This window comes from Moschus berezovskii, chromosome 16 (assembly GCF_049115385.1).
Source record: "Moschus berezovskii isolate FMDL1 chromosome 16, NW_MosBer_1.0, whole genome shotgun sequence".
In the NCBI taxonomy this organism is placed as follows: domain Eukaryota; kingdom Metazoa; phylum Chordata; class Mammalia; order Artiodactyla; family Moschidae; genus Moschus; species Moschus berezovskii.
This window is the reverse complement of record NC_142475.1, coordinates 83482053-83491980: the sequence shown is the minus strand read 5'-3', so window position 1 is coordinate 83491980 and position 9928 is coordinate 83482053. Positions and strand designations below refer to the sequence as shown.

Below are 9928 nucleotides of genomic sequence, written 5' to 3'. Positions count from 1 at the left end.
AGGGCCTATTGATTCAAGTCAAAGAGGAGAGTGAAAAAGTTGGCTTAAAACTCAACATTCAGAAAACTAAGATCATGGCCTCCGGTCCCATCAGTTCAGTCGCTCAGTCGTGTCTGACTCTTTGCGACCCCATGAATCGCAGCACGCCAGGCCTCCCTGTCCACCACCAACTCCCGGAGTTCACCCAAACTCATGTCCATCGAGTCGGTGATGCCATCCAGCCATCTCATTCTCTGTCGTCCCCTTCTTCTCCTGCCCCCAATCCCTCGGAACATCAGGGTTTTTTTCCAGTGAGTCAACTCTTCGCATGAGCTGGCCAAAGTATTGGAGTTTCAGCCTCAGCATCAGTCCTTCCAATGAACACCCAGGACTGGTCTCCTTTAGAATGGACTGGTTGGATCTCCTTGCAGTCCAAGGGGCTCTCAAGAGTCTCCAACATTCAAAAGCATCAATTCTTCGGTGCTCAGCCTTCTTCACAGTCCAACTCTCATATCCATACATAACCAATGGAAAAACCATAGCCTTGACTAGACGGACCTTGTTTGATAAACTAATGTCTAATGCTTTTTATTCTATCTAGGTTGGTCATAACTTTCCTTCCAAGGAGTAAGCGTCTTTTAATTTCATGGTTGCAGTCAGCATCCACAGTGATTTTGGAGCCCCCAAAAATAAAGTCTGACACTGTTTCCACTGTTTCCCCACCTATTTCCCATGAAGTGATGGGACCAGATGCCATGATCTTTGTTTTCTGAATGTTGAGCTTCAAGCCAACTCTTTCACTCTCCTCTTTCACTTTCATCAAGAGGCTTTTGAGTTCCTCTTCACTTTCTGCCATAAGGGTGGTGTCATCTGCATATCTGAGGTTATTTATATTTCTCCCGGCAATCTTGATTCCAGCTTGTGCTTCTTCCAGCCCACCGTTCCTCGTGATGTACTCTGCATATAAGTTAAATAAGCAGGGTGACAATATACAACCTTGACGTACTCCTTTTCCTATTTGGAACCAGTTTGTTGTTCCATGTCCAGTTCTAACTGTAGCTTCCTGACCTGCAAACAGGTTTCTCAAGAGGCAGGTCAGGTGGTCTGGTATTCCCATCTCTTTCAGAATTTTCCACAGTTTATTGTGATCCACACAGTCAAAAGCTTTGGCATAGTCAATGAAGCAGAAATGAATGTTTTTCTGGAACTCTCTTGCTTTTTCCATGATCCAGCGGATGTTGGCAATTTGATCTCTGGTTCCTCTGCCTTTTCTAAAACCAGCTTGAACATCTGGAAGTTCACGGTTCACGTGTTGCTGAAGCCTGGCTTGGAGAATTTTGAGCATGACTTTACTAGCATGTGAGATGAGCGCAATTGTGCGGTAGTTTGAACTTTCTTTGGCATTGCCTTTCTTTGGGATTGGAATGAAAACTGACCTTTTCCAGTCCAGTGGCCACTGCTGAGTTTTCCAAATTTGCTGGCATATTGAGTGCAGCTCTTTCTCAGTGCAGCTCAATCTTTCAGGATTTGAAATAGCTCAACTGGAATTCCATCATCTCCACTAGTTTTGTTTGTAGTGATGCTTTCTAAGGCCCACTTGACTTCACATTCCAGTATGTCTGACTGTAGGTGAGTGATCACACAATCATGATTATCTGGGTCGTGAAGATCCTTTTTGTACAGTTCTTCTGTGTATTCTTGCCACCTGTTCTTAATATCTTCTGCTTCTGTTAGGTCCATACCGGTCCCATCACTTCATGGCAAATAAATGGGGAGACAGTGGAAGCAGTGTCTTTATTTTTCTGGGCTCCAAAATCACTGCAGATTGATTGCAGCCATGAAATTAAAAGACGCTTACTCCTTGGAAGGAAAGTTATGACCAATCTTCCGTTCCGTTCCATTCGTTCCGTTCTGTCGCTCAGTCGTGACCGACTCTTTGCGACCCCGTGGACTGTAGCCCACCAGGCTTCTCCGTCCATGGGATTCTCCAGGCAAGAATACTGGAGTGGGTTACCGTCTCCTTCTCCAGGGGATCTTCCCGACCCAGGGATCGAACCCGGGTCTCCCGCATTGGAGGCAGATGCTTTAACCTCTGAGCCACCAGGGAAGCCTATAGCCTGGTGTTAATCTCCTGGTTGTACATTATGGAGCATCTGACCTTTATCTGAAGATTGGTTACTGAGATAAGCTTTAGAAACTAACCTAGAGTGTCCTTTTTAATAACTTAATTAAATCTTTTAGCAGTATCACGTAACAAGGAACTGTTTCAGCCATGAGTCTTAGTAAACACTAGACATTAACAAAACTAGAAACTTAATTTAACAATTAACAAGCTTAATATTCCATGATTTTTCATTATGGAGGCATTAACCCTGTAGCCAGGAAGGCTTTAACCCATCACATAAAAAATGAGGTTTGTCAGGGAGCTGAGAAAAGCCAAGCAGCCATCTTGGATTTCCCATAGCCCTGACTCTGATTTCCAGCTATTGTTTTTCATTTTCCAATTTAGAAGCAGACTTTTGCCATGGTTTAAGGACATTAGGATGGCACAAGTCTAACAGAGTTTTTGTATAAGCAGAATGAGCTTTTACATGTCTACAAACCCGACAATTGGATTAATTTCTAAAACTAGCATAGGATCAGGCCTATGGTAAAAAAGCATTTGATTTATATGCAGAGGTCTAAGAAGTCAAGAAAACATCATAAATAATCATACGAATCAGGTCCAGCATCTTGGGCAAGCTGTCTACCTCTGATGTCGTCGTCTTCTCATCCTGGTGTAGTGTAGTTTCTTCTGAAAAAAGTCCTTCCATCCAGGTTGGAGACAGTCCCTTAAATTATGTCTTTTTTCCAGTCCTAGTTGCAGGTCATAAGGCATCTGATCTTCATCCAAAGATAGATCACTGAGACAAGCTTCAGAAACAAACCTAGGGTGCTCTTTAAGAACTCAACCAAATCCCATATTAATATCACATAACAGCAATGATCATTCAGGAAATGAGTCTTAGTAGATACAGACTTCCATTAACAAACTAGGATTCAACATTCATTGAAACATCTTTTTCTCCCTAAAATCACTCTCATTTCTACCAAATATAACCAAATTAAGACTTGTTTACAAAATAAATCTGTTCTCAATAAACTTGACCTGATTATTTATATAACCATAGACTTTTCTTTTCTTTTTTTTTTTTTGCTGAAACTTTTATGGAGTCTCAAACTTAACTTTAAGACCAATCTAGATAGCATATTAAAAAGCAGAGACATCACTTTGTCAACAAAGGTCCATCTAGTCAAGGCTATGGTTTTTCCAGTCGTCATGTAAGGATGTGACAGTTGGACTGCAAAGAAAGCTGAGTGTCAAAGAATCGATGCTTTTGAACTGTGGTGTTGGAGAAGACTCTTGAGAGTCCCTTGTACTGCAAGATCCAACCAGTCCATCCTAAAGGATCAGTCCTGGTTGTTCATTGGAAGGACTGATGTTGAAGCTGAAATTCCAGTACTTTGGCCACCTGATGCGAAGAGCTGACTCATTTGAAAAGACCCTGATGCTGGGAAAGAATGAGGGCAGGAGAAGGGGACAACAGAGGATGAGATGGCTGGATGGCATCACTGACTCAGTGGACATGGGTTTGGGTGCTCTGGGAGTTGGTGATGGACAGGGAGGCCTGGAGTGCTGCGGTTCACGGGGTTGCAGAGTCAAACATGACTGAGCGACTGAACTGAAAGGCAGAAAAGTACACCCTTCTTCAGGGCCATGTGTTCACTCAAAAAATGAAAATGCTTCCCTGGTGGCTCAAACAGTAAAGAATCTGCCTGCAAAGCGGGTTTCATCCTTGGGTTGGGAAGATACCTGGAGAAGGGAATGGCAACCCACTCCCATATTCTTGCCTGGAAAACCCCATGGACAGAGGAGCCTGGGGGGCTTCAGTCCATGGAGTCGCAAAGATTCACACAGGAATGAGCGACTAACACACACACTGGTCAGAGTAGCCCTTGTTTTAAACCACTGCCCCCAGCACCAACACCTGTAAATGTGGCCTTAATGTTCTTGGAGCAAACCCTCCCTATTGACCAGCCCCCTGGACAAAGCCCCAGGCTTTACCCAGTAAAGCAAGTTATGTCCTGGCAAACATGTCCAGTGCCCTTTTCTCCAGGAAGCAGCTCTCATGACAGAGGTCTCACCAACAATGGGTCACTGTCTAGGTGTGGGTGGCTGAGGGCAGGTGGGGCCTCCGAAAGGCAAGACCAAAACTGAAGTTCACACTAGCAACAGGCATGGACCATGAGAACACGGAGCCACCTGGAACCAGTCACACCGTCACCCAGGAGGGGCCCTGCCACACAGCACCCCGAGACAGCCAAGGTGACCAGCTGATGTGTGCCACTCAGGAAGGTGGCTGCCAGTGCCCTCCACCCAGGCGAGAGGAGCATCCTTCCTGAGCCAGTCACCCACCCTTACTGCCCCCTTACCCCTTACTGTCTGCGTACCATTCATTCCTGTGGTCAGTTAGCCACAGTGGCTCGCAGCTCTTGCTTTCACATCAGCTCACAGGCAGATCCATCAGGGGCAGGGCATTCTAGCTGGCCTGGGGAAGCGCACGGTCCTGTCAGTGATGGGCCCCCAATCGACACTGGTGCCTAAGCCACCATGACCCTATCAGCTTTGACCAGTCCATCATCCCAGACAAAGTGTAGGTGAGCTATCGCCAAGAAGGAAGCCCATCTGTGGAGAAGTCAGTCTGGTCCTTCCCCTGCAGGACAGAACACTCTGGCCCTCAGCCTGTGGCACCAGGGACACCACTCACACCCAACAGCACCCAGACCCTCAAGACAAGTTGAAGGTAATGAACGGGAGACATGGAGGTTCATTCCTTGCGAGTGAGCTCTGCTCTAAGTGTCGGGGGTGGGGGGGTGCAATTTACAAGAGGCAAGCCGTGAAGCGACCCAGCAGCCTCACCACCCAGAGCCTCCAATGTTCCCGTAACCACAGAAACACACAGCTCGGTTGTGAAAAGAAACAAGCTTTATTGAGCCACAGCCCTAGTTCTCCTTCTCCTGCACAGTCTTGGTTCCCCGGAGACGCCCAGTCCGGCGGGCAGCAATGAGACCCACTTTCCGGCCAGCAGGGGCGTCTCTGCGGATAGTAGAGGGTTTGCCGATGTGCTGGTGGTTGCCACCTCCGAAGGGATGCTCAACAGGCTGCAGAAAGAAGGAGGTGATGGTGAGGTGGGGCTGACCCTGATCTACCTCAGGAGGGCTTGGGAACTGGCAGAATCACTCACCTCACACCACAGATCTCCCACCACAGAGGAGACACTCCAGGAAGGAACTTGTCCACCCAGTGTCACCGCCCTCATACACTGAATACTGACCCCACTGTCCACTTCTGGGCTACTTACGTTCATGGCCACACCCCGCACCCGTGGCCAGCAGTTCCTCTTTGCCTTATACTTGTGGTAGGCACGGCCGGCCTTCAGAATGGGCTTGTCAATGCGGCCACCTCCAGCCACCACACCTGTTGGGAGACCAGGAGACTCAGGGAGATGCATCACCCACCCCACCCAGCACTGGGGGACACTCCCATCAGGCAGAGCATGCCCTGGTGTGTCCTTGCCACTGCCCCACCACCACATGTCGCTCGGGATCACGAGATCCCAGGAGCCTCAAACATGGCTGGAGACCATCACCAAGCAGTGCATCTCGCTACAGCCTATCAGCTGGCGCTGCCCTGGCAGCTAAAACAGTGAAGAACCTGTCTGCAATGCAGAGTACCTGAGTTCAATCCCGGGGTTGGGAAGAAGCCCTGGAGAAGGGAACAGCAACCCACTCCAGTATTCTTGCCTGGAGAAGTCCATGGACAGAAGAGCCTGGCAAGCTACAGTCCATGGGATCGCAAAGAGTCAGACAAGATTAAGCAACTAACACACACAGCGTGTTGGCTACCCTTCAGCTGCAGGGTAGCTAAACCAGGGCTTTACTCAACATCGTCTGGAATGCCCACCTTGAGCCACGGCTTTTCAGAAGTCCTCCCCTTTGTAGGGTCTGACATTAAGCTCCTCCCCACCGCAAACAGGACAGCTTACCTGGCCCACCACTTTTCTGCCATTGTTTTGTTTATTCTGTGAGCACACCCTCAAGAGCCTCCCCCTGCCCAGGGAAGACCGTATTTGCCACACAGATTCAAAGATCTTGTCAAAGAGCCAACAAACTTGAGTACATGCATTTCAACATACTGTGTGGCTTTAACCAGGTGGCCCACAAAAGCAAAGATCACCTAAATCTAGGTTATTCCAGAACGCAGCTAAGCCTGCCTTTACTTTAGTCCAGCATGTTGAACCCATTCTCATTCAACGCACAACCAAGAGTTAAACAGGAACTACCTGCACCCACTTAACAAGTATCCCGAATTAGACCACACATTGTGCTCAAGCTTAAAAAGCCGCCTGAGTGAAGCAGGCAGCTAGGTTCCTGGCCCGTCTAGCTGCTGGCTGTTCACAGGGGACCCACAGCATACAACTGCTGCCTTCCACTTACCGACGACAGCTCTGTTGGCAGAGGAGATGACCTTTTTGGAACCTGAAGGCAGCTTCACTCGCGTCTTCTTAGTCTCAGGGTTGTGGGAGATGACTGTGGCGTAGTTTCCGGACGCTCTTGCCAGTTTGCCTCGGTCACCAGGCTTCTCCTCCAGACAACACACGATGGTGCCCTCAGGCATGGTGCCCACAGGGAGCACGTTGCCAATGTTGAGTTGGGCTGCAAGAGAAAAGTGGTATGTCCTCGCCACTGCTTGCCAAAACCAAGGCCAGCCTCCTCCTACAGCTTTCCGGGCACTCACCGGGACGCCTGGCCAAGCAGGTGTCCCCAAGTGGAAGACTGCAGCCTCACCGTTCCTCCCTCGACCCAAGCTGTAAACCGCCAGGCACCGCAAGTCCCTCCCCATTAAGACCTTTCACCTCGGCGCGGAGCTCACCCTTTTTGCCGCAGTACACAAACTGGCCGGTGTGGATGCCCTCAGCAGCGATGAACAGCTCTGTCCGCTTCTTAAAACGGTACGGATCCCGGAAAACCACTTTGGCAAGGGGCGCTCCGCGGCCCGGGTCGTGGATGATGTCCTGCGGGTCGAGGCAGCGTGAGCGGCTTGGAGGTCCCGCTGGGCGCCCCGCGACCCCACCCGTCCCGGCCCACGCCCCGAACCTTCACGATGCCCTTGATATATCCGTGTCGCTCGGCGAAATCCACGGCGCGCAGGCGCGCGGCGCCTTTTCTATGCTTCACATGTGCGCGGAACACAGAGCCGGCGCCCTTCCTCTGCCCACGGATCACGCGGCCCATGGCGGCGGTCTGGAGGCAACTCACGGTTAGCGGCCGTCCGGCCCTGGCATCCCCACCTCCGGGCTTCAGGGGCCCCGCTCCCTCGGCTCCTCCCTCCCGCCCTCAGGACCCTCCGCGTCCCCAGTCCCAGCCGTGCGCCCCGGGGCTTTTTCCAGAGTCACCTAGGGTCCCTAGCGGAGCCTAGGACAACGGGGGGGCGCCGGATGGCGCCGGATAGCACCGGATAGCACCAACACGTCCTACCTGCTGCACAGCGCGGCCAAAAGAGGAGACACGGCACTTGAGGGCCGCCTTATCTTCCGGGGTGGGGCCCTAACCTTCCGGTCAAGGGCCGTCGCCGCAATGCACGTCGGGACTTGTAGTTCTATGGCGGTCGCCCGTAGCCCCTCCCTCGCTCCCGGCCCTCTGCGCAGGCGCACTGAGTTAGACGGGCGGGCGCTGCACTTAAGATCCGCGGGTCTGGCGGCGAGGCTGCTTCTCTAGCAGAGGGGCAACGGATTGGGCGGGCAAGGCTACCCGGCAGGGAGTCTCCAGCAGGATACATCTTTCTTTCTTTCGGAGAGCGGTCTCCCGAAGAAGTGGGAGGAGTCCTTCCAGAGAAGGTCCGCGGAGTTAGCAGAAGAGGAGGTGGAAGCCCTGACTGATAACAGAGTAGGCGCAGAGGGGGAGACTTTAGTAATCAGGACCCTGGGTGTGCAGATTAGGCCTGAGAGGGGAGAGCCGGCGAAGTAGGGAGTGAGGGAGGGCAGGGGTCTCACGGAGCAGAGGAGCTTGCGCTCGGGACTCCGGGGTGGTGTTTTTGCTGCAGTGTGGCCTCGCAGGGGTGGATGCTAGGGAGACATCGGAAGATGACAGGAGCGGGAAGGAAGTGGCCATGTGGCCACGTTCTGAAACCATGAGGGATCTGAGGGGACTGCACAAGGCCCACTAAGAGGCAACTGACTGGGCTTGTCAGGGAGAGCCCACCAGGGGGCAGCACTGCCCACAGCAGGGCCAGGGCTGAGGGGCACCTGGATCTCCTTGGGGCAGGTTGAGGGGTTTTGAGGTCAGCTCCGCAAAGGCCTGGAGGACCTTCTGGTCAGAGGTGGGTACAGTGCTTGGACTTGTGTGCTGTGGGGTCCCTGGGATGGAGTATGGGGGAGGGGGAGGGCGGGACACACGGCCCTCCACTCTCCCTTTGACCCTAAATTGGCTTCCCAAGCTGTGGATACATCCAGAATGAGGCTGACCAAGCCCACTCCAGGCTTGTGTCCAGGCTCTCACCTGGGTACCACAGGGGTAGCAGTGCAAGCCCAGGAGCCAGGGCATGTCTGGTAGCAGTGAGCCCCCACCCCATTGGGGGCCATGGGCCCCGGGAAGCCTGAGACGTGCTGATCCAGGGGTCCTGCTCATGTGGACTCCTCCCTAAGGCCTACCTTGAGGCACATGTGTAGACTCAAGGGAGGGCAGCTGATGGTGGGGCTTGGAAGGTGCACACCCCTGCCTCATGCTTGGTGCATCTATGCAGAGATGGTAGTACTGGCTGGCGAACCTCCCGCAGTCCTGAGATCTGTGCCTCAGCTCCCCTCACTAGTCTGAATGTTGGCTTCCACATGAGGCCACTGAGCCTGACATACAGCCAGGTCTCTGCAGATCTGGGTCATTCAGGGTGGTGAGGACAGCCTCCCTAGGCATGGGGTTCTCAGATCTTCAGGAGGGGCCCAACTGCCTCTGTCCCCAGATGAGGCACTCCCCACACAGTGCCTTTGCTCACACTGGTCAGCCAGGGTACCCTCTAATACCACCGAGGTCCATTTCCATTAAAAGTTATTCTTAAATATTTCTTCTCACACCTACACACATGAGTAATTTGGAATAAACTCGAGTAACCATGCCCCTCTTCTGTCTTGTTCAGCTGTGCTCCCCACGCTAGCATCTCTGGCAAACAGAACCCTATGCTCCTGCTGTCTTTCATGGGAACAGTAATACTACCTATTATAAGATCCTTGTGAGGGTTAGATGAGTGAATATGCACGAAGAATATAAAGTAAGCCTTCAAAAATAACCAGGGCTGTAGAAGTCAGAGGGGCCAAAATCAGGCACAGACAGGAGAGGTGGCCTGAGAGAGTGACCAGGGGGAGCACAGGGAGCCTTCAAGGTCCTGGGCAGGATCAGCTTGTTGACAAGAGTTGCGCTGCACGCAGAAGGTGTTTTTATCTCCTTTCTGTGTATTCTACTTCTAAAGGCGGGTTTTTTTTTAAGTGTGCATGGGGGACTTCGCTGGTGGTCCAGTGGGTAGGACTCCACACATCCACTGCAGGGGGCAGTGTTCAATACCTGGTCTGGGAACTAGGAGTTCACATAGCACAACTAAAGGGCCCACATGCCTCAAGGAAGATGGAAGAGCCTGCATGCCACAGCTAAGACCCAGTGCAGCCAAATAAACAAATATAGAAGAAAAATTAAAAAACATTCTCTGAAAGACCCACCTACAGCGATGAATGCTGGCCTGAAGTGCAGACAGGCCGTTGCTTCTGAGCTGTGTCAGGCAGTGGGCACTCTGGCTTCAGAGCTCCTGCAACCCCACCACTCAGTGATCATCTGGTCCCACACTGCAGGTCAGGCCACCGCTGTG

At 51.8% G+C, this 9928-nt stretch overlaps 1 protein-coding gene across 1 annotated transcript; it reads right to left on the bottom strand.

Moving 5' to 3' along the window:
• Window positions 1-4987: 4987 nt before the first annotated feature.
• On the bottom strand, window positions 4988-7691 carry RPL8 (ribosomal protein L8). Its single transcript, XM_055432320.2, has 6 exons — window positions 7558-7691; window positions 7177-7323; window positions 6953-7094; window positions 6517-6735; window positions 5382-5497; window positions 4988-5181 (listed from the first exon to the last, which is right to left on the bottom strand). The coding sequence occupies exons 2-6, from the start codon at window positions 7312-7314 to the stop codon at window positions 5023-5025; spliced, it is 774 nt and encodes a 257-aa protein (XP_055288295.1). The 5' UTR covers window positions 7315-7323; window positions 7558-7691; the 3' UTR covers window positions 4988-5022.
• Between the last annotated feature and the right edge of the window lie 2237 nt (window positions 7692-9928).

What these genes read in the sequence shown, in the direction of transcription:
- RPL8 (XM_055432320.2), bottom strand. Translation starts at nt 7,314, where the DNA reads ATGGGCCGCGTGATCCGTGGGCAGAGGAAGGGCGCCGGCTCTGTGTTC. An exon ending in ATATCAAGGGCATCGTGAAG is followed by an intron (nt 7,095 to 7,176) that starts GTTCGGGGCGTG and finishes CTCGACCCGCAG; the next exon opens with GACATCATCCACGACCCGGG. An exon ending in TGTGTACTGCGGCAAAAAGG is followed by an intron (nt 6,736 to 6,952) that starts GTGAGCTCCGCG and finishes TTTCTCTTGCAG; the next exon opens with CCCAACTCAACATTGGCAAC.